This window comes from Desmodus rotundus, chromosome 10 (genome assembly GCF_022682495.2).
Source record: "Desmodus rotundus isolate HL8 chromosome 10, HLdesRot8A.1, whole genome shotgun sequence".
In the NCBI taxonomy this organism is placed as follows: Eukaryota; Metazoa; Chordata; class Mammalia; order Chiroptera; family Phyllostomidae; genus Desmodus; species Desmodus rotundus.
The window spans coordinates 28,827,909-28,854,345 of record NC_071396.1 but is presented as its reverse complement, the minus strand read 5'-3'; the positions used below and the strand labels follow the sequence as shown (position 1 = coordinate 28,854,345).

The following is a 26,437-nucleotide window of genomic DNA, read 5'->3' as shown; positions in this document are numbered from 1 at the left end:
AGGGAATAAAAACCAAGAGTTGATCAGAAACCATTATCTTCTGACAGCAATGTCTTCGGTCAGACACTGAGACATGCAGAGGGAAAACCCTCTCTATAAATATCCCACATTCCTCCTGAAACTCTTCCAGGATCTGCCGCAAGGTATGGCAGCAGCTGTGGGACAGAGACGCTGAGTTTCAGAGCTAACTCGAGCAGGGGCCGGGGAAGGGGGCTCCCCTACCCCTTGGGCTTGAATGCCTCCAGCAGCATGTCTGGACAGAAGGAGCTAGCACAGCCTCACTCCTGGGTTGGCAATAATATGACTTAGGGGTTTGTGGGACCACAGCGAAGGTGCTGATGGGGCAGAAAAGTTTCACAGGTAGAAAGAGAGCCCCCCAGAAGGGACAGAGACACTGTGTCAATCAGGAACATCTGACCCACCTCAGTGCATGGGGGACCTGCCTGATGCTAAAGCCTGTCACACCTGGGGACATCTGTGAGTAAGGACTTAGCGTGGTGCAGTGCTGGGAAGTGACTGCCGGGCTTGGAGGAGCCACTGATAGGACATAGCTTGACTGTATTTCCTAAGTGAAGCTTTCCGCGCCATTGTGAGCCTGATTGGGGGAACTAGAGAGAGATGCACATGAACTTGAGTGGCAAGTCGAGGTGGCAGTAGGAGAGATGCCACAGGGGCTTTGAGGACTGACTGAGTCAGCCTCGGAGAGTTGGGAAAGGTGAACAGAGAGGGGAGTACAGAAGAGGGTGTGAGAAACAAGGGCCGGTGATGGGAGAAGCCGGTGGCAGGTTCAAGGTCAGTGATGGATCTGGCTGCAGCAGAGAAAGTAGGAAGGGGAGCCAAGAGAGATGAGGTGGAGTCACAGGCTGGCCTGGTGGTGGAGAGCCTCTGCATGAGGCTGAGGAGCTCAGAGAAGGTTCTGGAGCAGGCGAGAGGCAAAACTAGAAGATAAACCCAAAAGGGACCCTCGCTTAAATTTTACCTTACAAAGCATTTTCCTCCCGCAAGATCACCTCCCTGTCGGCGCAGGGTTCGAGCCCAGGTGCAGGCTGTAACTGCCTCTGGGATGGCCCTTGCTCATCCCTGGGACTGTCCTCAGGCCCAGCCCTCCTTGGCCGACTGCAGCTGGAACCCACAGTGGGTGGGTCAATGGAGAGAGGATTAAAGAAGAGTAGGGTGTGGTGCAGAGGGTGAGAACGAGCAAGGTTGCTACGTTCGGTGGGCACAGGGTGGTGGGCAGGGGAGTGGGCAGGGCCACACTCCAGCCTCTGTCCTGCTCTATGAGCAACACACTCTGACCCAGCGGCATCTCAGCCCGAGGCTCTGGCTGCAGTAAGCAGGGCCTTTGGATTCCTTTGCGGGTGGGCGGGGCATCTGAGCAAGGGTCTGGAAGCTGCCAGACAGTGGCCACCTGGCTGGTCATGTGCCTTGCACACAGTAGACACCTGCTGGATGCTTGCAGAATGAAGGAGTTGAGTGGCCCTTTGCATAACAACTGGGCCGCCCATGTAAAAATAGTCAACTGCAGTCCAAACTCACTCACCTCTTCTTGCCCACTGACTTGGAGAAAATGGCAATATTCATCTTGAATGGAAAGAAACTTGGCTTTCCCTGCCCCCTCAGCATCCTTAAGCTTGTCCAGGCTCTTTTGGAAGTACTGCTCCGCCACATCTGCAGAAAACACATCATAGCAACAACTGCAAAAACTGCTGGCCGATTTGAAACGGAAACAGAATAAATGTGCTTTGAGCAGCGTGGAACTATTTGAAAATAACAAGCATTTGGATGAGGGAACCCAGTTCAGGAAACTGTCTTTCGCCCATTCAGCTGCCTGTTTCATCAGAAAAGATTTAGGTCTCAAAAGGATATGGCCATTTATTTTCCTTGGTTTTTCACACATCCCAGCTTTCCCAGTGATACAGGAAAGCAAACTATCCCCCAGCCTGAAGGTATTGGTAAGTTTCCAGGCTGATTAAAGAACCCCCTCTCTTTGAATGGTGGTCTGTCCACAGCCAGACCAGCAGATGGGTTTACAGAGTATCACTCCAAATTTTCTCTTGGCAAGAGAAAATTCTACTGCATGGAAAGTATTACATCCCACCTTGGGTGGTGTGGCTCAGTGGATTCAGCTCCAGCCTGAGACCCAAAGGGTCACCGGTTCAATTCCCAGTCAGGGCACATGCCCGGGTTGCAGGCCAGGTCCCCAGTAGGGTACGCGAGAGAGGCAACCACACACTGATGTTTCCCTCCCTGTCTTCCTGTCTCCCTTCCCCTCCCTAAAAATAAATAAATAAAATCTTAAAAAAAAAAAAAGAAAAGTACTGCATCCCTTTTATTCACAGCTGACTCACGGAAGACAACGTCACAGATTTACTGCTCAAACTAAGCATTAACTTTGGCTGCTTTGATTAATCTGATGACAGCTGATGTGAGCATGATGTGGCATTTATTTTGTTGACTCTCAAAGTGTCACAGACATCAGCATTCCATGTCTCAAAATTAACGAGGATATTCAGGAGTGGAGTACTCTTGATATTTTCTTTTTCTGTCTGATTGGAAATGAACCAAAGAAGGGAGCCAAGCCCTTCTTTACAGGCAAGGATCTTCCCAAGTCTCAGCCTCGTTCCTGCCCCAGATGAGCCTCTTCTATAAATACCAGCAGACGTGAAGGGTGTAGGAAGGAGTTGGGGCGGAATGGGTGGGGACTGACTTTCAGACCCTGGGTTTTGGCAGAAGCAGTGGTGCTGTGCTCAAAGGGGGGCATTCCCTCCCCTTCCTGAGTAAGAACCAGATCTCTCAGACTCAGGTGGACACGGCCACACTTGACACCTTTCTACCCCTTGTCAATTTCTCCCACCTCTTATGGTGTTCCTTCCCCGAGTGGAAATATGCTGACCAACTGCCCCCCAAAAGCACCCCCGTTGAAGCGAGTCCCCTAAACGTGATTGCTGCTTGCTTTTTTCCCTTAGTGGAGCCGATCTCACGGAGATGCTGGGAGAAAGGAAGCTTTATTTTTTTGCCTAATTCAGACTAGCGTGTAAATGGCTTATAGCCTCTGGCTCAGGGAGACCAATTCATATTTCCCAGAGGGGGTGCTTGTCAGCACACATGGATCTCTGGAAGAGCGGCAGTGAGGGAGGAAGGAAGGGAGGGGAGGGAGGAAGGAATTTATTAAACTGAAGGCAGCGTGACTACTGAGGTGAGAGGAAGCTAAGCATTGTGGTGCAAGGTAGAGATGGGCCTGGCCTGGGAATCTGCCCTTTGGGGTCAGCCTGCTTCCCCTCCTCCACACTGGACTCCTCAGCATTTCCAAAGGTCCAGGGTTTTCCCATTTCTGTTCCGGAAAGGTGTCTGGTCAGAGGGAGGTGGGGCAGGGGGAGGGGGTTGTAGCTCTCCAACATCTGTCACCACCCGCAGCTCGAGCACACACCTGGACCCTCGTCTCTCAGAACTGGAACCCAGGAGCAGAGGGAAGTCTAGGGTGCCCACTGTGGGCAGCTCCCCTGTCTGCCAGTGAGAAACCGATGTTACCTTCACCCTGACTGCGAGACCCTGAACAACTTCTCACCCCTCCAGTTCCCCAGGTTAACTTCCTGAACTCTGAGCCACAGGACTGGCCTAGGAGGGGAGAGAAAACCGGCCCAGCTAAGGAGTGACACCCTGATAAGCAGAGTTTGTTCTCCTGGGGGTGGGGGGGCATCCATCTGGGACATGGGACAACAGGACTTCCAGAGGGACAGAAGGTCCCAGCAGGGTGGGTGGGGTGCCACCTCCCAGCCTGCACCCTGTGCTGGTACACAAGGCCATCCCTATCTTTAAAAACCTCTTCTAGAATCCTCTGCAACCTGATGCCCAGGCCAGGTGAGGTCATTTTCTAAAGCAGAGGAGCATGACTGAGCTTATCCATCTGAGCCCTGGGGCACGGGGCAAGGCCAGGAGTCTCCCATTTTCACTGCAATAGAAAGGTTAGAAATGAGGGAGGAAGTGTGGCTCAGTGGGCAGGGTGCCAAAGGTCCCCTCAGGGCCCCGAGACTCTGTTCTGTCTGCATGCTCATAGGCAGGCAGAGAAAGCAAGGCTTTGTTCACAGAGCAAGGGGAATACAGGGTTGGCTTGGCCCTCTGGGGGTCAGGAGGCTTTTAATTAAAATAAACCCCAGTAACGCTGGGCTTGTTGGCTGGAGGCCATCTGTCCCAGGCCAGCGCTGGAACATCGAGGGCCACTTTCATTAAGAGGGAGGCCTGTGTGTGCGGGGTGACAATTATCTTTTGTGACAGTCTTGGGAAATAGTGTGTACTCTGCACTAAATGCAAAAGCATGAAGGACCACAGGGAATTTGAAAATGGAAAGTCTTAAAGCCTCGCTTGGCATTCACCCAGCCAACTAAGGGACTGAGGCCATTTGCAGCCTGCTGGGGGCTGGCCTGAGGGCACCCGCAGGGCTGGGGTGGGGCATGGGGGCGGCCTGAGGACAAAGGCCAGGACAGGCTCTCCTCTGGCTGTGGGCCTTCTGGGGTCCACACTGGGGGCCCTCTTCAGAGGGGGTCTCTTTCAGAGGGCCTGGGCATGGCTTCCAGGAGAGACAGCCATGTGGTCTCAGGAAGTCTGGGGCTGTCTCTTCCAGCCTCAACCACGCTCACCACCAGGAAGCTGATCAGGACCAGGCCAGACCCCACCACCCCTCGGGGCCACCCAGCAAGTGGCCAGGTGTCCAGCAGCCTCAGGCCTTTGTCCCGGTTCCTCACCTCGGGGAAGCATGTGTTTTACACAAACTGCCCTAAAACCCTCTTTGAAGCCGAGTCAGGGGTGTAACCAGCAGGATTTTCCGAGCAGTTCTGAACACAGCTCGCGAGCCCACGCCAAACTGAAACACTGGAGCCTCACAAAGGGGTTTCGGAGCGAGCATGCCTTTGGCCCTCCCGGGAGAGGACCGAACCCACAGACTTGATTCTGACACCAAGATGCAAGCAAAGCCCAACAGGGTTTCCGCTCTGCCCTAGGTTGTCCATCTGGGGAGAGAGACCAACAGCACAGACTTGGGGTGAAGAAGAGGCCACACTCCCCCTTCTTTGCTGGCCCCAAGAGCTACCCACCCCTGCAGTCGCACCTTCCTGTCCTCTGGGGCTTCCCTGCAGCCTGGACCCCTGGCGACAGGACCTGAGGAGCATCAGCCACCCAGTGAGCAGGGAGTGGGCTGGGCAGGGCCCAGCGTGGGGCAAGCTGACAAGGCAGGGCCCAGGAGGGAGAGTTAAGAAAAGGGAGGGCTGTGTAGGGTGAAAAAGAGGAGCTCAATGAAGATACAGAGCTTGTGTCTCCAGTGAAAAATGAGGGGAGGGGCTGGGACCAGTGGGGGCCAGCCGGGGAGATGAACGTATTTGTGCACAGGGAATTACATCTCAAGAATGCACCCCACACTCCCTGAGTTTGGTCCATACAGCCAGGGGTCCCACCCCATCCCCGAGGCTCGGAGGGGGCACAGCCCGTTCCGTTTCAATGTCTCTGGACGCTGAGGAGCTCCCTGGGCCACAGGGGCCCAGGCGGAGGATGGGGCCGCTTCCAAACAAGGCTGCCTGGGTGCAGCAGACTCTGCCTCTCCAAGGTTTACACTGAAATGTACTTGGCTCCAACCCATTCCATTTTAATAACATCCTTTACAAGAAGAGTCATAAACCCACAGCCAGTGCCCTGAACACTGAGCAGGGCTGGGCGAGCTGTGGATACCAAGTTTGTCTATGGCTGCTCCGGGGGGCTGGCCTGGCCCAGGTTAGTGACATTCCAGGAGCCCGAATCAGGAGTCCTTATGCAATTGGCCTCCTCCGTGACTTCTAGGGCAGTTTTGTCTGTGAGAGAGGAATGCAGGGGGGAGCTAGGAGCAAAAGGAGCAGCTTCAGTGAGGAGCCTGAAACAGGCAGGCTTCTTAGCAGTGAATTTTTTTTTAAATCACAGGGCAATACCTTCCATGGGCATGAAGCAGACAGGCTATGGACACTCCCCCAATGAGAAATTTTTTTCTCATTAATGATTCTTTTAAAAAAATAATAAACTGTACTCGGCACAGACAGGTGTAGGCTCAGGAGGGCGGGGCTGAGATTCCACACACAGGAGTTTCCTTGGCACACGGTGGAGCCTGTAGGACCTGACCACCCCTCATCACATCAGGCTCTGCGGGTACGGGCCCAGCCCTCACACTTGTTCTGTCTCACTCACAGCCCAGAATGTATCTGAGTTAGTTACCACCAATTGTGAACCGATTTCACATAAAAATCCAGATTTCCGCCTTCTCTTGAAAAAGCAGAATATCTGCTGACCTAATGAGCCTGCCATCTACACGACAGCAGTGGGCTGGAGAAATTGAGTAACAGCTGCTCGCTTTGGACAGGGTACAGGTTTCTCCAGTTTGCCACAGCCCTCACCACTCCCTATTGTATCCCTTACTATACAGCCAACAGATGCCTGCCATGTGTAAGTATACATGATGCTGCTATTGCTTCTTTTTTGGTCCTAATTTTTTTTTAAAGATTTTATTTACTATATTTTTTTAGAGAGGGGAAGGGAGAGGGAAAGAAAAGGAGAGAAACATCAATGTGTGGTTGCCTCTGGTGCGACCCCCCACTGGGGACCTGGCCTGCAACCCAGGCCTGTGCCTTAGACTGGGAATTGAACCGGCAACCCTTTGGTTTGCAGGCTGGCACTCAATCCACTGAACCACACCAGCCAGGCCTATTGCTTCTAATAACTACCCACTTCACTCACATCTCTTAGCCGGTTCCTATAGACATTTAGATTTGTGGTTCCTGCTATTCCAGGGGTTTCCATCAAACGTGCATTTGCATTTTAAGTGTCTTGTAGCAGTCGTGGAATAGAAGGCTTTTCCCCCCATTAAAGGAATTTTAGGCACCATTAAGCTGCTCAAAATGTTGACTCCTTGGAGGTTCTGAAATTGATTGTTATGCAAGGCGTGTCCTAAGGAGTGAGAAGCAGAAAAGCTCCTCTCTCTGTGCACAGACAGGCTTCTCCAGCCCTGAAAGCTGCTCCAAGCTCCAGGAGACCGGAAGGAGGGCTTGACAAGGTGGACCTGACAGACAGGTAAACCCCGGAATCCCTGCGCCAGCCCTGCCCCGGACCAGAGCCCCGGCCTGGCCCAGAGACCTGCGCAGAGTAGGCGGCTCACGGAGGCCTCCCTGCTGCGGTCCTTGCCAGCCTCCTCCTCATTTTAGCTCAGCTCCTGCTCCCTGAGCCCAACCCCAAGCCGTCCTGGAATTGATGTTAGGCTTGCTGGCTCACTGGCCCTTGTTTTACCATCCTACAATTATTTTTATCTGACATCTTGGCATATACCCCCAGGTCCTCTTTATGAGTTATACTCTGTTCCTGAATCTTCTGGCTGAAAAATCAAGTCACTGGAACGGGTGTCCTCCGTCAACGGAGGCGTGTTGTATGCTCTGGTCCCAGCATAGGGGACGAGAGAACTCCCCATGCTCGCCACACTGCCCTTCATGTGCGGCTCAGAAAAACCCTCTGAGTCACAACGCGCAGCTTCCTTTCTGAGTCCCGAGTCCCGCAGCCACGCCAGTCCACCCTCATCGACAGCTCAGCGCTGTGTGAGACTGGACACGGATCCCGGCAGGCCAGGTCTGCTGCCAGGGCAGCTCCACGGCGCTCTTTAAAAACAGACCCCTGCGACAGCGATAGCAGAGATTCCCTGTGGGTCCAGCACGGGTCCTCTGGGGCTGGTAAAAGCTGGGTTTGGATAGAGATTCACTGCATTTGAAAATGAAAATCAGAGGAAGGCTGAGCAGGGAGAGAGACCTGCGGGTCGCTGCTGCAGATGGCTGGATAAAGCCACAAGGTCTCCCTGAGGGGCCTGTCACCGCTCCACCCACCGGCTCACCCAGCCCCCACTCTCACCGTGGTGTGCCGGCCTCCCAGAAGCGAGGGCAGCGCGGGCGACCCAGTGCGCGGACACGGCGGCCTCCTCTTCAGACGGCTGCCCACTCAGGACGATGAGATGCGCCTGGGGAAGAAGCAGCACACCTGTTTACCTGCGTGGCAGCAGCAACAGGGGACTCGCTGTTCTTGCAGCAGTAAGAAGAAAGCCAAGGAGCTTTCTAGCACGCTGGACAATGAGATTTAGGTGGAAGCACGGTCCCCTCGTGGGAGAGATGGGCTTTAAAAACATCATGCGGTGGGAGAGAGGAGGCACTGGGCGCTGAGTCCAGGGGGTTCAGGGCCATGGCCACGGCCCCATCGCTAAGTGAACCGTTCAGAAGTGTATGCTCCTGTGGGGGACCAGAGGAGGAGGGAGGGATTCTGGAGGAAGGTGATGGGTTAGAAAGTGCCAGCGCTGTGCAGAGGAACGGGGCAAGCCCAAGCCCCTGCCCACTCACTGGGGCAAGGGGGCAAGGGGGACCAACCCCTCCCGGGGACCTCCCCTACAAAAAGCTGGATCCCTCCCCCACCAGCCTTGTCCCCCCAGCCCCCTTGCCTGCTTTCTCTGCAAACCTGCAAACCGGCCCATGAGAGAGAGCTGCCCAGCAGAGAGCACAGCCCGGTTCCTTGAAAATAGAGCCTGTTTTGAAATTCTTTAAAGAAAAACACAACCCTATGAACCTGTGATCGTAAAATAATCATGATAATCCTTCCAAATAAAATACATCACTTCAAATAAAAAGATATAAAATACAGAAACAAATGAAAAAGTTAACGTCACTCTTCATCTGCCTGTCAACACGGGGAGTTTTAAAAACGCGTACTAGTAACACGTTCACATCCGTTGGTGAACAGGTCCACACAGGCCGCCCACTACAGGAAAGGCGCAGGCCAGAAATGTGGGCAGCGCGGCAGGAAGCAGAAAAGACGAAGTCAGACAACAGACCAGCGGGAGAGGGTGGGGAGCTGGCAATCAGCTGGCGAAACAGAGACCCAAACACTGTGAGTTTAAAGAAAACACTAGATTGGGTTCGACCGAACATACTACCAACAACAAACATTTAGCCGCATGCTTTAATTCTTTTTCATTCGTTTATCCATTTTAATTTTTCTTGGCAATTTTCCTTGTCCTGGTTTCATAGGGGAGAAAGTTGAGGTTGCTGAGTGAATGGGTGACTGGCTTCTTCCACTGCGTCAGGAAGGCTGCTGCTCATCCCACCCTGGCCCACGGTGGCAGGCTCACTCATGGTGCCGGCTCACTCGGTGGCGCCCTCCGATGTCTTCCACCTCTAGGAGCTGTGACGAGTCCACGGGAGCTCGCCTAGGAGACCAAAGGCACGCCACTGCAACCTTCTAGTGCACGCCAGGCAGTGAGACGGGAGCCATAGAGACTGGCTCCTTGGATGGCCAGTTGAGTGCATTTCTGAGACAGTCATCAGGGTAGACTGTAGGCGGTTGCCGTATTTGTCACATGTTAAAGCCAACTGAGTTAGTAGCTCCGGACTCCCCAGGATAGGGGCCACTCCCGACCAAGGGGGCTGGTCCTAGAACCATCAGGGGTTCATATTCGTAAGTGCTAACAATAAGTGCGCTTGTTCTGTGGAGTATAAATAAATTGAAGGAGGGATTCTGGCAGCCCCCAGAGTAGTCATTATCCTCGGTTTGGCCGGAAGCTCTGACTTGAAATGCTTTTCAAACACGGGGCCCTCCGGAAAGGCGAAGGCATGCAAGTAAAGATGACGGAAGTCCCAGGGACAGAGCCAAAGGGTCAAGTGCTCCGTGTGTGGGGCAGAGAAAAGACAGGGAGAGAGCGGGGGAGAGCCTGCCCCACCCAAATGCGAACTGAATCATGCTTGTTCTGTGGTTTTGCCCTGGGGCAACTGTCTCTACAGCCCACGACTGAAGAGCGTATCCTGTGATCCCAGAAAAGATGTCGCTCATGCTGTCACCAAGACTTTCAACACACAGGATTTGAGATCAAAACTCAAATTCACAATGACTTCGGACAGGCGTGGGCAAAAGGAGGCTTACAGCTGCAGCACAAATAAATACGGCAATTGGTAACTGATCACACAAGAATACGCGCTGTAGTCCGTGTGCTCACCGCTGTAACCCTACTTTTGCCTACCCCTGTGTTTTGTTTCTACCCCCTTTGACTGTGCAGTGCGGCTTCCAGTCCTGTACCTCCTCCCACACACTCACTCTCCCTGTCCGCGCCCTCCTGCCAGCCCTTCCTGTCTGGTCCAGCCTACAGTGCACCGTCCATCACGGTCAGTGTCAAAAACGCCCTCAAGGCCACTGAAGCATTATTGGAGATGGTGCAAAGTGGGGATCCACCTGAATACCCATCAGCAGGGGAATGAATAGAATGAATGGACTGTGGTCGATTCACATGACAATTGGACCCTATGTATGTACCTTAATGTGGTTCTGTTTCCAAAACACACCACTGAGTGGCCAGCAACTTACAAAAGGACGCCAACACCTGGCGGCACCGATGTTCGAGCTCCTGTTTTGAAGCAGAAGTACCCGCCCTGGATCTTAATCAGAATCTTCCATGTCTCTCTAACAGACAAAGCAGGGGAGAGTGGGGCTGCTCTCACGGAAGTAGGTGGAGAGGGCCGGGAAGCACCCCCACCCCCCAGCCTGGGGACATGAGGACTCGGGGTGACAGAGGTTGAGAACCGCAGCTGAGCACTGGGCAGGAGGCTCCCCAGGGACTGAGTGCTGAGAAGTTCACGAAGCCGGTGATTAGATTCTCAGTCTTTCCATCAAGACCACAGTTCGCAAGTCTGGAACGGCTCTTTGCTTGCTGAGAGAATAGCAATACCCCTCCCCGTTCCATACACCTAAGAGCATTGGAGGACGAGGTGTCAGAGGTCACAGAATCACAGGGGCCGTGTGGACCTCCCCAGGCGTCAGGCGGGAGCCCAGGTGGGGTTGCTGTGGGGCCTGACAGCACTCATCTCCCCAGGGCTCGAATTCCCCCACGCCCGCCCCCAGTCACCTTTGCCATTTTCCATACTTCCGGTTCGATGTTTATCAACTGTCATCTTCATCCTGCTGGTGTGTTGTATTTGGTTAAAAGCAAAACCAAAAAAGATCCATTGAAATCTCTAAAAACCATACAGAGCAAGGTCATTATTTTAGAAAACCTCATTCAAGAGACCAAGCTCCTCAAGGTCTGCCAAGGTACAGGGCAGCTGCTGCATCCTGGTCCCACTGGGCGCTTCTGGGGGAGACCAGCCAGTCCCTGGCACCTGAGCTGCTGTCATTAGATGCAGCCAGAGCCAGAGCTGGCGGCCTCATATCTAACTGGGCCCGTCCCCCCGTCCCCTTGCATTTGTAAAATGGGCAACGGTTCTCTTTTTTTAAAAAAAAGTTACTTGTTTTTGGAGAGAGGGTAAGGGAGGGAGAGAGGGAGAGAAACATCAGTGTATGGTTGCCTCTAGCACACCCCCTGCTAGGGACCAGGCCTGCAACCTAGGCATGTGCCCTGACTGGGAATCGAACCAGCAACACTTTGGTTCACAGGCTGGCGCTCAATCCACTGAGCCACAGCAGCCAGGGTGGAATGCGCAATCATTCTTGAAGAGAAAACCTGATGCCTAGCACTAAGGGTGTTTCTATCTATGCAGGCAGACTCCATCGTGTGCACGCTGCACTTAAACTGCTGGGAGGGCTCGGAGGGGTTCCCCAGCTCTTGGTGGGAGGGTGGGCTACATTTCTTTTCCCCCACTTGGTGACAACGAGGGGATCTCTGCTCTGGAGGGAAATCTCTCCCACAGCAAAGTGCAGAGGGCGTGAGTAGCTCAAGGTACATTAAGAATAGACCAAAACCGAGTCTCATGAGGAGGACAACAGAAGTCTTCCACTGAGCGGCAGCCGGGACCTCTTTGTCAAGCTGAGGGCTAGCAGAGGGAGGGAGGGCAAGAGGGAGGCACCTCACACAGGTTAGGCACCTACGTTTTGCCAGGCATGGTGCTGTGTGAATGACATGCACCAGCCTGCTTCATCTCAAAGTGACCAGTAACAGGGAAAATGGCCCAATTTCCCGAGGGGCAGTGAAGCCCCAAGGAGGTTCAGCAACCGGCTGCAGGTTGCATGGTGGCAGAACACAGGTTCGCACTGAGGCCTGTGACTCCACATCGCAGGCCTGTCTAGTCCGACAGCTGGTGAGGAAGAGGGTCAGTGTTACAGAAGGATGACTTTCTGATCGATGCAATGAATCACTATTTTAAGAGTCAGGGTTGCTAAACAGTAGACTTGGCCCCCCAATGGAGTGGGCCGGGCGTGGGGGAGGGTGAGCTGACAACATGTGGCTGGCTACCTGAGCAGCTTCTGGGAACTAACTGGAGAGGGACGCCCCAGAGGGGAATCAGGCAGCGGGTGGTGGATGCAGCAGACATTAAGGCGCCTCCCACCACGGGCCTGGCTTCCTGCTCTGATTCAAAGCTGTGCCTTAATTGGACAGAAGTTCAAGTCCGCTGGTCACTGCGAGGTGTGAGCTTGCTGTTTCTTTATAACAAACCAGCTGTGAAGCCATGTAGCTTCCGCTCTCAGCCCTGCCCAAGCTCAGAGCTGACGCCCTCGTACAAGATCGGGTCATGCTGCAGGCCAAGGGTACCACTTCCTTTCCTGTCCCATCTCTGCCCAATGGGGAAGCCTTTCGTGGCTGCACACACCACAGGGGGTGTGGGGCAGCTGGAGGAGGCGGGAGCTTGGCTAAGAGAAAGAGGGGCTGGGAATCCCAGGGGGAGCAGATGAAAGGGAACTCACTGGGTGTATGAGCCATTGGAAAACTGAGTTCTCAGGGCCCTGGGCTGAGCCAGTTTCTTTTAATAGTCAGAGAAAGTCCTCACTGGCCGCTCTCCAGCTGTCAATTTTAGCTCCTCCAAAGGGCTGGAGAGGAAAGGCCCTCCTCTCTCTCTGTAAGGTTAGCGCCAAAATAGATGTGCTGGGGGGCTGGTATGTTCCCTCTCTTGTAGTGGCAAGTGCGTGCTTTCTTAAAACCGAACTGTATGTTTAGATTCGGAGATCCATACATGCTCTGACACATGCACACACATGGAGTCACAACCCAGCCCCACCCTTGTCTCAGTTCCATCGTCCCCCTTGCCCTCTGGGCTCCTCTCGCCTCCCTTCCACCTTTGGGGTGTCTCCTTATCAACCCCTGTGGGATCCCACACCAGGCCAGAAGGCCCTGCTGGGAGCGCCAGCACCTTGTATTTCGCTCCCTGTGGCACATGTGGCGGTTGGAGTTTGAGGTTCGCCTGCGTGATTATCCAACTAAGGCCTCTCTCACTCACTAGGCTGCTCCTTGCGGGCAGGGCCGCTGACACCTGAACCTTCCGTCACAGTCCCAGAGCCCGTCACGGTGTGGAGTTCCACCAGCTGTTACAGACTGAAAGAGCATTCTGGCCCACATCCGGCTTTTGAAATTAACAGTACACTCTGAACATCCGTCATGTCGGATCATAGGCAGCCACCCCTTCTCCTTAGTGGCTCGCAGGGGTGTTCCACCTTTTGGCAGCTCTGGTCCACACTGGGAGAAGAAGAGTTGTCTTGGGCCCCACATTAGAGACATTGCGACATGTAATCACAAACAAAAAAATCTCATGTTTTAAGTAAATGTATGATGTTGTGTCAGGCCGCATTCACCGCCATCCCGAGCCGCAGGCGGCCAGCAGGGCATGGGTTAGACACCCTGCTCTGGAGTATTCCAGCATCATTTCATAGCCAGTCCCCTGTGAATGGAGTAGAGGGTATTTCTAATTTTTTACTACTGCCAACGACACTGTTTCGCTGCCCAAGGGCTTGGCACCCTCGCACACAGCCATCTGTTAGGAAAGTTTCTGACACTGGTGAGCCGAAGGATCACTGCATTTTAAAACTGGAGAGAGGATGTGATTGCTATCCCCCAGCGTGGCGCCAATCCCCGCTCCTACCAGCAGGGCAGAGGATGCCGGCTTCCCCACACCCGTGCCATCGCGGGGCACCGTCGAACTTCCTCATTTTGCTCACGGGTAGGTGAACAACGGCATCTCCTAGGTTCCATGATATTTCTTCACTAACGAACGAGGCTGAGGACTATTTTTGTGGGGTTGCTGGCCTTTTGTGTCTCTGCTGCTCTCCGTTATCGGTGCTTGTCTCTTGCCCGTAATTATACAGAGCTGGGTTACAGATTTTCTTAGAACTCTTCTGTATTTTCCCCACTTTGACAACTATTTTTGGACTTGCTTGTATTTCGTCACCGAGTTTTTCAATTTTGTGCTGTGAAATGAATCAATCTTTCTTTCTTTCTCCTTCTCTGTCTGCCTCTTAGTCTGCACATGCACCCAGGAAAGATGCTACACTGGTCAGTATCAGCTGCTTCCGGGAGGAGAGGCCTGGAACGGCTGAGCTGGTAACTCATGCCTTTGTGTTTTTCTGTAAGGCTTGACATTTTTTTGTATACATATAAAGAAATAATGTTAGTTATTGCTTAAAGAGAAATACTATGGAACCTGGATGATGTCATTCTTAGAATATTTTCATAATGCATAACAACATAATTGTACTCTGCATCTTTTCTAATTAAAAAAAAAAAAGAGGCTGATATTCTCAGAGATTTTGAAATTAACACTAGCACGTTCCAGCAAACACACAGCGGTGGACAGGAACCAATCAGAAGCGCTGCCATCTGCTGAGCAGCCTGCACCTGCCTGGAGCCAGGGGTGAGCAGCTACCAGCCGTGGTCTGGGCCTGGCCACGGCCAAGGACACGCCCAGAGCAGGAACCTGCATCAGGATTTCCTGACCTCCGAGTCTTTGGCAGAGTAACGGACAGGCTAAAGTGTTTCATTACGCTTTGCCAATCAGAATTCCCTAAACTTGGGAACTTCTGAGCAGCAGCAGCAGCAGCAGCGCGGCTGGGCAAACAGCAAAGAGAGAGAGATGCAATTCAAGCGCCGGAGTTGTGAAAAGGGCCCACAAGCCAGCAAGGTGTTAATGTATACCCCCCGAAAACACCCTCCCCCCTCAAACGACGCTCTGGCTCCCAGGGACAAAATCCTGCGATTTTTCTTTTGGACAGGAAAATACAGTTCCCCTGCCGAGAGCTGCCAGGGGGAGTTTCAGGAACAATCCCATTGGTGTGGCTTTCTCACAGCCCCCAGCTGCCGAGGCACCGAGGCACCGATGGGCCACAGCAGCTCTGTGATCCGTCCCTGGGACGGCTGCCTTCCCCCAGGGTGGCTCAGTGGGGCTCGCTTTTATTTTTCTCCATTTTAATGGGTCAGTTCCTAAAATACTTTGGAACTTCTCTACATTCTTCAGAAAATGAAAGGTCTTTTCTCTCTGGGTGTTTCTCTCACTCCAAAAGAATGCGGGGTGGAAAACAAGATGGGAACTAATAAAACCCCTTCTCTTTGAGTGTGCTTAATAGATGGCTTTTCGACATGAGCTCCCCCGAGGAGCTGTGGGTACACGGAACCCTTCTGAGCCTTAGGTAAGCCTCCTAAAGAAAAGGGTAGCCTTGATAAGTGTTTAATAATGAGCGTTAATAAATAAAAGTAGCTTGTACTGGGAACATGCCCAATGGTTCACAATGCACTTTCTGTCTTGAACCTTTGAGTGGTTCTGTGAAGTGGATAGGGTCTTTTTTTTCTTTTCTTTTAGATTTTATTTATTTGTTTTTAGAGAGAGGGGAAGAGAGGGAGAAACAGAGGGAGAGAAACATCAATGTGTGGTTGCCTATCCCGTGCCCCCTACTGGGGACCTGGCCCACAACCCAGGCATGTGCCCTGACTGGGAATCGAACTGGCAACCCTTTGGTTCATAGGCCAACACTCAATCCACTGAGCTTCACCAGCCAGGGCTCTTTTTTCTTTTCTTGAGAGGTTAAGTGACTTGCACAATCAAACAGAAGACTCTGAACTCTAACTCAGATCTTCTGATTTCAGAGCCAAAGATATTTTGACTTCCCCAAGCAATCTCTTCAATAATAATCAGCAAGTATGTGTTGATACTCTCAGTTTTCTGAACCTCAAAAACAGACAACCTATCCAACTTGACAAACACGATGCAAATGAGTGAATTCCTCCCTCACCTGGATACAGAACACCCCTAAGATTCAAAACCTCGTGGTGCCCTGAACGTGGAGCTCTGTCTGACCTTCAGGCCTAGGCATGTGTTCCTGCCTCGGCCTGGCCAGGCTTCCTCACCCCCTATCACTTTTGGGACCAGGCGCCTACATCTATGACCTCACTCTACAATCATGTTTCCACCCTTACCATTGCCCCCGTGTTTCCCACAGCCAGGTCAGCAGTGAAACAAAAGAAAAGAAAGAAGAGCAAAGGAAAGGGAAATTTTAAAAAAATTCCCAGGTGCCACGGTGTTTCAGGCACTGTGCTAAGCGCTTTACGAATATTAACTCATGTATCCACTTGTCTGCCTTCCCGGCGGCAGCCTGGCCTCACCCTCACCACCTGCGCTCGCCATCCCTCCACCACCCGGTACCACACGCTCCCCCACTGTAAAGGCCATGAATATCCGCTCAGTTGTTCAGGCCGGAAAACCAGGAGTCATCTTTGCCCCTTCCCCCTCCCTCTTGTGCCCACATCCAATCAGTGTCCGTGTCTCACCCGTTCCACCTCCCATGTCTCTGCATGATCCACCTGCTTCTCCTCACCACCCCATCAGCATCCTAGTTCAAGCCACTGTCCCCTTCAACAGCCTCCTGGCTGGTCCCTCCACTTTCACTCCAGCACTTCCTCCCCAACCCATTCTCTAAATTTTTGTAAAACATAATTTTTCTAAAACATACTCAGTTTGAGTCTGGGTTATGCCATTGATTGGCATGAATGGTACCCCTGGGCCTATCATTCAACTTTTCCCATACTTGACCTTCCCTGTCTATAAACTGGAAATAATAATATGTCACAGGGTGGTAGTAATATTTAAGAGAGAGAATCCAGATAAAGTGATGGAATGGGACACTCTAATAACCTATGGGTGGGAATATAAAAGTCAGATAAATTTTAAAATAACCACAAAGAACTCTCAGTACCATGCCATTGTATCTCATTGGAAAATAACAGGCATGAATTAGTCTATATTTTACAACTTTTACAGGAAAGAATTCTCCTAGAAAACGATCTAAAATGTGCTTTAGCCGATGACCCCATACAAAAACCTCAAACTCCCTGCGATGGGTAATTCTGTGGGTCAGCTCGGCTAGGCTATAGCGCCCCACTGTTAAGGCAAACGCAGGTCCAGACGTTGCCGGGAATGTGTCCTGCAGCAGAGATGAACATTTGCAGTCCGCAGACTTTGAGTAAAGGACATCACATCACCCACAACAACAGGAGTTAAAGGCCTAACGAGCAAAAAGAAGAGGTTTCACAAAGAAGGGATTCTCCCTCGAGACTGTGTCTTCTGGCTTGCGTTGCAGCTGGCCTGACTCCCTTGTGGGTTTCCGGCCTGCCAGCCCCTGTGATCACGTGAGCCAAGTCCTTAAAATCATCTCTCTGTCCAGGCATGCTCTATCAATCGCTCCTGTTTTCCCTGGCACACCCTGACGACACGGTCACAGAGCAACCGCATGAAGGCAAAGTAGAGCAGCAGCTAACAGATGCCAACTGTAAGCAGTTTTGGGCCAAGATTTTAGCATGTAGTGGAAAAGAACCCTAACCGGTTCAATAACAGAAGTGTAGATCATGCACCTACTATGCAAAACGCCATCTTCAGGGACTCGCGGGCTGTCTGTGGAATGCGCACCTGGAAACGGAGGACCAGTATCCCACCTGCACCCACTGGGCCGTCTGTACAAGGATGCTTGCTGAACATCTACCCCAGGCCATGGGCTCTACTTATCAGTGCAAATAGCAAAGCCATTCCAGGCATTCTCAGAGCTGCTATGTCACTTGTGTTTATGAAAAGCCTTGGGTCTAGAACAGCTTTGGTGATGGGTAGGTTGCCGCTTACCTGTAAGAGATGGTTGATGGCTGCGTCGTGCTGTTTCAGGGCTTGTTCTGCACCTGCCAGCTCCCTCAGTACTGGCACACATTCGAGACTTTTTTCCCCTTTACTCATCTCAGTATATTCTAAAGCCTCTTGGTAGTGGGGCAGAGCTTCTTTTGATTTCTTCTGACCTTGATACATCCTAAGAAATCAAAGTGATTTATTTTTAGAATAGTTAAAATAGAAAATATTGAAAATGCAGCCCTGATTGGTGCGGCTCAGTGGGTTGAGCACAGGCCTGAGAACCCAAGAATTGCTGGTTCGCTTCTCAGTCAGAGCACATGCCTGAGTTGCGGGCCAGGTCCCCAGTAGGGGGCGCACAAGAGGCAACCACACGTTGATGTTTCTCTCCCTCTCTTTCTCCCTCCCTTCCCCTCTCTCTAAAAATAAATAGATAAAATCTTTAAAGAAAGAAGAAGAAGAAGAGCTCCATGATAAGCCCCTTGGAGACATGAAGATTAAAAAAGAAGAAAATGCAGGTGGTCTGGTGGTGAGGATTTGGCTCTCTGATCCCTGTTGTCCAGTTTGTCTCCTAGGCAGCTAAGACTTTTTTCCTCCAAAAGGCATAGCGGTGAAGAGGATGGACTTTGGAATAATGAGTAAGGTTCAAATCCCGCCTCCACCACTTACTAGCTGTATGAGCTTCGAGTTGCTTAACCATTTCTTCACCTGAGCTTAAGATTAATAACAGTGTCCACGTCATTGGATTATTGTGAAGATTAAATTAGTTAATATTCATAGTAAATGTTACGTAGGTGTTGGTTTAAAAAATATAAAACACGTAACAAAACAACAACAGCCACCATAAGGGATTCCAAGATGCTGATAACTGAGCTGTTGAGAAATTACAAAAATTTCCTATTATTGAGGAGGGTATGAAGCACTCTCATTAACTGTTGGGGAGAATATAATATGGGCATAAAGTTTTCTGTATCAAAATTTTATGTAGATATGTACACACATATTCCTACTAATTACACTTAATAATAGTTTACCTTGAGGAGACACTCTGGCGAGACAAGAAGCTATCTATGTAGGAATGTTTACCTACGCATTCTTTGTCATAGGGGAGAAGTCCCAAGCACTTAGAACACACCAGTAAGCAATCATCCAAACAGGTTACAGTAAATACGCCCATACCGTGGATGGCCACTTAGCCATTAAAGTTAAGGTTGATCCATACTTATCGGCATAAATGTATACCCACTATATATTCTTCAGCGAAAAGGCAAACTACAAAAATACCTTGTATAATATCTCATGCATGTAAAAATTTTATATCTCATCTATATGTACACAAAAGCATAAAGAGATATGTTAATGGTCAGTAAGATGCTAGCAATAGTTATCTGTAAGATGCCGGTTGTAATTTTACCTGTTTACGCTTTCTAAAGTTTCTTCTATAAAACTCTATTACTTCTACATCAGAAAAATGTTCATTTAAAAATTTTAAGTAAAGGGGGCAGTGGCAAAAATAATTCTTGTAGCTTCCTAAGACAGGACTCCCATATAAAAAATGTATCTCAGCAAGCACAAGAAAAGACATTTAAAAACCATCTTCTCCAAAATATTGACTAAGACTACTAGAAACTTTGTTTTTTTTTTTTGCTGGAAAAATTTTATGGACAAAGTTCATAACGAAAGACCTCAATCCTTGCTCCCCGTTGCCCTCCCCCCAGAACGAAGGCTAGGAAAAGGCCTCACAATTCCCAAACTGCCCACGGGTGAATTGAGATGCAACGTGAGACAGTGCCTGGTAGCCCCCACAAAAAACGGGTCTTGTTTTCAACTCAAGCACTGAATATTTTTCACGATGAACCCTGCTCTTCGGGAAATGTCAAAGCAAGGGCTGGCAGAAGTAAAGGCACTTCTCACCTTTGTGGGTCAGGTGGCCACCATGAAATCAAAGGCTGACTGAAGATGTTATGAGCTGGGGCATCTTCTGTATTTAAAGAGGTTAAAAACACAGAAAGAGATCAGGGCTAGGTTCCTAGACCAGGCAGGTAGCTTGCAACAACCCTACTCTTGCAAAGGAAGAGCAGAATAGGTGACCTCATAGTACTGGACCTGCCTCCTGACTCTTAACAAGCTTCCAATGCAATAACTAGCTTTGTAAGCATCGTATTTTATTTCTAGAGAGAAAAACCTGCTAGCCTCTTTGGTGATAGAAAGAAGCTCTGAAACATGTGGTTGGCAACAAAATCACTTCGCCAAAGAATTAGGTTCCTGGTAGACAAAGATGGTGTACTTGAAAACGGAAGTCAGCAAACTATGGCCTGTGGGCCAAACCTGCTCCCTGTTTTTATAAATACAGTTTTATTGGCACAGTCACGCCCACTCATTGACATCTCGTCCATGGCAACTTTTGCACATGGCCTATGAAGCCTAAAATATTTACTGACTGGGCCTTGACTGGACAAGTTTGCCAACCTCTGCTCTAGAATCTAGAGAAAGTTGCATACTTTCCAAATGATGGCAGTTTTTGTCCACGTCGTTTAGCCTAGAGAACTCAGACAGCGACACAGATATCTGAGTGAAGGGGGGGAAAAAAATCACCATTTTCCTTTCTCTTGTTCATAAAGGATGAGGCATGCGCCAAGGAAGTAAAGAATAGGCTCCTAAATGGTGTGTCCTGGGCACCTGGCTTCCTCATCTTGGCCCTGGCACTGTTCTCTGACACCCTAGACTGAGCTGGGTGCCTCTGTGAGCCCCTCCCTGTGCCCCCACAGACCTGTGAGCCCCTCTATTCAGACACACTTCTCATTCTGTGTTATGACTGTGGTCCCATCCTTGGGCACACAGGTCAGAGATGACGTTGCACATGTATAGGGCCATGTATAAGAGCAATCAGGCAAATCACGAGTAGGAGAGGCAAAGTTTGGAAACCACGTCCGTGTTTACCCCCATGTCCGTGAGAATGGATAATGAAGTCAGGGGAAGTCAGATGAATGAAGCACAATATGGGGGTTTAAAATGAAGAGACTAGAGCTACACATAGCAACTGATGTGGATACAACTCAAAAATACAAATGAAATATGAAAAGAAGCAAACTACATATAAAGTTTAAAAAAAAAAAAAGGAAAAGCTTGCCCTAGCTGGTGTGGCTCAGTGGACTGAGCATCGGCCTGTGAACCAAAGGGTCACCGGTTTGATTCCCAGTCAGGGCACATGCTTGGGTTGCGAACCAAGTCCTCAGTGAGGGGTGTGTAAGAGGCAACCGCACATTGATGTTTCTCTCCCTCTCTTTCTCCTTCCCTTCCCCTCTGTCTAAAAATAAATTAAATTAAAATAAATGAAAAGTAATATTCTATATTCTTACGGTACAGGTGTACATTCATAGGCATGAAAAACACTAAATTCAGCATCCTAACTGCCTGTAATGGGTTGGGGGGAAGAAAGCAAGCTTGGAAAGGATGGATAACAGGCTTCCATTTGTCTGAAATGTTTGGGTAAGCTTGGGAACGTGTTCATGAGCATAGCATAACAATATCTATGCGTGTGTGTGTGTGTGTGTGCGTGTATACATACACATACCTGAGACATTCTGCTAAAAAGACAAGCAAACACAACACTCTGCAAAGAATGAAGCACTTCCTACACCTCGCCCTTGGAAGCGGCTATTGCACGTGATTCCGGGTTCCTAGCGCCAATGCCGCAGACAGAAATGGACAGAAATGGGGGCTCGGGAGCTAATGCAATCTCGGGAGCTTCTGCAGCTCGTTGAGAACACGCTGTTCGCATCAAAGGAAAGGCCAGATACAAAACAAAATTACTGTAGCTTCACAATATATTTAATTTTTTTTTTTAAAAAGGAATCGAGGCAGGACTCTATCAGAAAATAATGGAATTGTGGTCTTAGCTCCATCACCAGCTCACTTAAAGCATCAGTCAGATTTAGGGAATCTTGTCTGTCTGCATTTGCACGTATATAATGTTGGGAAAGCGACATTTTCTCCTTTTTACCTCTGCCTCGCTGCTGGATGCTTCGAGGATTTATTCGTTGGGAGTAGCCCATCATGTGCAATCCTAAAGCTATCCAAACACTTTAGGAAACACCAGGCAGGTGAAAAGATAGAGAATTTCAAACAGCAGAATGAGGCAGGATGTTAGTTTGGCGGGACTGCACTTAAACCATAGCATATTTTATTGAGTGAAAATATATCCACAGTCATTTTGCACAGCACCTGACGAGATGCTATCTCATTTCAGATGGGCTTTGGAGGACCTCGCAGGGATGAAGGCTGTCTTGTTTTTTTTTTAATGTGCAACAATCAAATGCAGTCTCCTGTGGCATTGCAGAGGTTTTTCTGCTTCCCCACATTACAAATAAATGATTTTTTAAAAGAAAGAAAGAAATCAGCACTGGCTGGTGTGGCTCAGTGGACTGAGTTTCGGCCTGCGGACCGATGCTCACTCCAGGTCGCAGGTTTGATTCCGGGTACCAGTAGGGGGCGTGCAAGAGGCACCTGATAGCTAGATGTTTCTCTTCCTCTCTTTCTCCCTCCCTTCCCCTCTCTCTAAAAGTAAATAATTTTTTAAAAAGAAATCAGTCTTAATGTAAGTTAAGAGCCTCTCTTCAACCCCAGGACTACAGGGTGAGGAAGTGTGCCAGAAGAATCAAATCTTCTTTGGTGAACAGGCTCAGAGTGTTCCAGCCACACCGTGTCCCCCGGGAGGGGCTGACAGCAGGGACGCCTCTTCTGGGAGCAGCAGGGCATCTCCCAGGGGCGAGACAGGGAGGAGCAGGGCCTTTGAAAATATGACCATGTGTCAGAGCCTCTATGTCCCGAAAGCTAAAAGCAGACAAAGTGATTCATTAAAGGGACACATCTATAGAGATGCAACCAAGAGATCAAAGGCTTCCGGGTGATGGTATGAACTAAAATACATACGTACACACACACACACACACACACACACATACATACATACATACTAAGCCTGGAAAGCAAAAGGGAGATGTGGAGATTACTGCCTGGACCATTTAGGGAGGACCGTGAGATGGGAAAGTGAAAGCTATTCCTGAAGCACCCAAAATTCCCAGTAACAGCCACAGGGAATGCTGTGTGGGGACGCATACAGAAATGAAATTCCATCCTAATGAGGTCACAGCCAGCGGCTATCCTGTCCCACTTGCCATTGTTCTTCCTATTATCTTCTCCCTGTTTCCAGGTAGTACAGGGTAAGGGAGAAACCTCCCCCCATCTTCTTTCCTCTTTGGAAAGCTGGTGTTAGAATCACTTTCCAAACCTGGTGGTGATTCACATTTTGATCCACAATGGATCAAAAGAAAGCAAGGTAAAGAAACAAACTCAAGCTTAAAAAAAGAAACATTAGGACTATCCGATTTATCAGCTTAGGTGGTCCATGCGCACAAAGACAAAAACAGCCTTCTCCAGTCACAGGAAAAAAAATACAGGGAAGAATTTGGCATGCCAGCGGCAGTCTTTGAAGCCAGGGGCTTCATGGGAGGTGAGTGCATGCTTTAAAATCCAAATCAGTTCCGGGATGAAATCATAGAAAGGATAACGTTTAACCAGAATGTCCGATGACAACAATAAGTACTTTTTTACTTTATCGATTTTTAGGGAGTGAGGTGGGTGGGGCAGGGGAGAGACAGGGAGAAATGTCGATCTGTTGTTCCACTTAGCTGTGCACTCATTGGTTGATGCTTGTATGTGCCCTGACCAGGGATCGAACTTGCAACCTTGGCATAAATGGATGATACTCTAACCAACTACGCTACCCGCCCAGGGCAATAACTGATTTCCTTTTTAAAGAGCCTACAAGGTAGGGTCCCCTGACGCTTTAGTGTGGGGTCCATTTCATCATCAATGCAACCAACAGGGAGGGTCTATTGTTCCCGCTTTAACAGGGAGGACAAGTGGACGCTGACTTGACCCCGGGGTTACCTGGCTCTAAAGCCCACATAGTCAGTGATGGCACGTCCTATTCCTTAGAGCCACCTGGGAAGTGTCCTGTTGATGGTGTGAGGGAAGTTTCTTTATGACAGGCACAGGTGAGAGAGTTCAGCACAGCAAGGCCAGGCCAAGTGCTCGCTGGGCAAGCTGTGGACGACTGCAGAGATGACACCAGCCATCAAAGACAAAACGTGGACAGGTCACATGTTGCGGAGTGGCTATCTCCGTGGTTCGGCACAACTGTGCCACATAGAAAGATCATTCTAACAATCGTGTGTGCACACGGGCCATGACACCATGACAACATGTAAAGGCAGCTGCCTGTCTCTGGGGATCGAGCTATCAGTCACCAGGAGAGAAAATAATCCTCATCCCTGGGGAAGAATTTGCTCATTTTTGCTCGTGACTCTCTTGACCCTATTTAAAACAACTGCGGGAACAGGAATACATGAGTGGGCCCTCTCCAAAGTTAATACATAATAACCAAATGAAGTGGGTGCTGGAACAGAGGTGGACAGGTACAAGGGACAACGGACGCTTCAGGCCACAGTTGGGGGTGGAAGGCACGGAGCGTGAGTCACTCTGCAGCCCAAGGAGAGGAGCTGGCCTGGCCTGATAGGCACCATAAAAGGCAACGCAGATGGAGAAAGATGCACCTAAAAGATACCCTTTTAAGAGAAACACAAATCCCGGGAGAGCTGACTGAGCAACTATCCCGGCCTTCCACCTCCAAGACCTAGCAAAAGAAAAGGCCTTTGTGGTTGTGGTTGTGAGTGTAACTACAGCAAAGCACAAAACCAAAGCGTCATTATTTTCTAATGCAAATCATTTTGGGCAAAATATTCACACTTCAGTGAGGGAACAAAGCCAAGTGATTGAATGAAAGCCATCAGTTTAAACATGCAAGTTCCAGTAATGGGGTCAAGGTGAAGAGTCAGGATGGGAAAGAAAGTAGCAAAGTTTAAAACAACTCTGCTAAACAGAAGGTAACTTTGTAGGACAGATGAGAACGTGAAATGTAGGGTATTCTGCACAGATGCGTACAAGGCACGCCACCTGCTGGCAAGGTTTGGTACTGCTCATTTGGAAAGCACTCTCAGAGGAGGTGCCAGATTCTGGTGGAGGAAGTCAATTTACGCTATTTTGTAGCAACGTTGTTCAACATTAAGCACAAATAACATTAGTCAGAGCTTAACAGATGGCAACAACTATCAGATCTTGGACCTCTGATTGGCATACTTCCTATTTTACAATGCAAGATAGACCTACTTCTGGAAAGGGAGAAATTCTGGACTGGAGACTTGTACAATCTTTACTCTCCCTCCTCCTATTACATAAATGGAACCATACAGAATGAATTCTTTAGGGCCTGGCTTCTTTCACAAGCTGTGTTTGTGAGAGTCATCCATGATATTAAGCACAGGAGTACGTGGACCATTTTCTTTGGATGAACATATCACAATTTTATCCATTCTACTTTGGATCAACATTTAGGTTGTTTCCAATTTGTGGCTTTTACCGGTAATGCACTTTGGGGCATTCTTCGCTATGTCTCTTGGTGAACGTGTCCGCATTTCTGTTGGGTGTGTATTTAGGAGTGGTTCTCCTGGGCAACAGGGTATGCCAAACTCTCGAATATAGTAGTAGATCAAGCCAATTTTCTAAAGTAGTTATACAAAATATTTTCTAAACAACAACATAAGAGAAAGCATAGGTGAGCATGACATCTTTGTCAACACTTGACATTATCAGTCTTTTTTAAAAAAAATCTAGCCATTCTAGTGGAAAAGACTCTATGACTTTAAACTTCATTTATCTGATGACAGATGAGATGGAGTACTGTTTAACGTTTATTGGCTCCGTGGGTAAGCTTGTTTGGGGAGAGGTCTCTTGGCCAAATTTCTATTCCGTTGTTTGTCTTTGTTTTATTGGCATGTAGGAGTTCTTTACAGATTCTAGCTACGAGCTCTTTGTCAGTTACGTGTATTACAAACATCTTCTTCCTCTCTGTGGTATGAAATATATGGTGACTTCAATGCAGAAAAACATGTGCAAAGCAGAAGATAAAGAGAATTAACAGGCTCATGGGCCCTTGCATTGTCTAGAAAGTGGCTTACTGACTAATTTACATTGGAGTCTAATGAGTCAGGGTTAGGATAACTGGCAAATTCTGTGGTATTCACTAGACGACAGGTATAATAATGTATAACTTACCAGTTAATAGATCTGAATAAGAAATGATAAAAATATTTGACTATGCAAAAAAAAAAGGGGGGGGGGAATAAAGGAGAAAGAAAGGAATATGAAACTGGTATGAGAAAAGGAAATTTAAACTCAAATGTATCAATAATTAAAACAAAAAAAAGAGGAAGATTGAAAATTAAGGAATGAAAAAAACATGTTAGGAAAATTTAAACCAAAAGAGACCTAGACTATCAATTTTAAGATCAGGCAAAATAGACATAGATATAAGGAACATACGGCCATATACACTGACCTATATAATAACAGATTATGAAGACACGCTGCTGTTTTATCCTCCCACCCAAGAGAATATATCAGACTGTATAAGCCAGGACTAGCAGAACCAT

General features: G+C 49.3%; 1 protein-coding gene across 7 annotated transcripts in view; it reads right to left on the bottom strand.

Moving 5' to 3' along the window:
- The window catches only part of TTC23 (tetratricopeptide repeat domain 23), a 53,818-nt gene that overhangs the window by 15,311 nt on the left and 12,070 nt on the right, over nt 1-26,437 (bottom strand). For all 7 annotated transcript variants that reach the window (XM_045196522.2, XM_045196518.2, XM_045196521.2 and 4 more), the window contains exons 6-8: nt 17,889-18,066; nt 7,903-8,008; nt 1,541-1,668 (exon numbers count right to left, since the gene is read on the bottom strand). In XM_045196522.2, the coding sequence (XP_045052457.2) occupies nt 1,541-1,668; nt 7,903-8,008; nt 17,889-18,066 (412 nt within the window). The remainder of the gene's footprint in view (nt 1-1,540; nt 1,669-7,902; nt 8,009-17,888; nt 18,067-26,437) is intronic.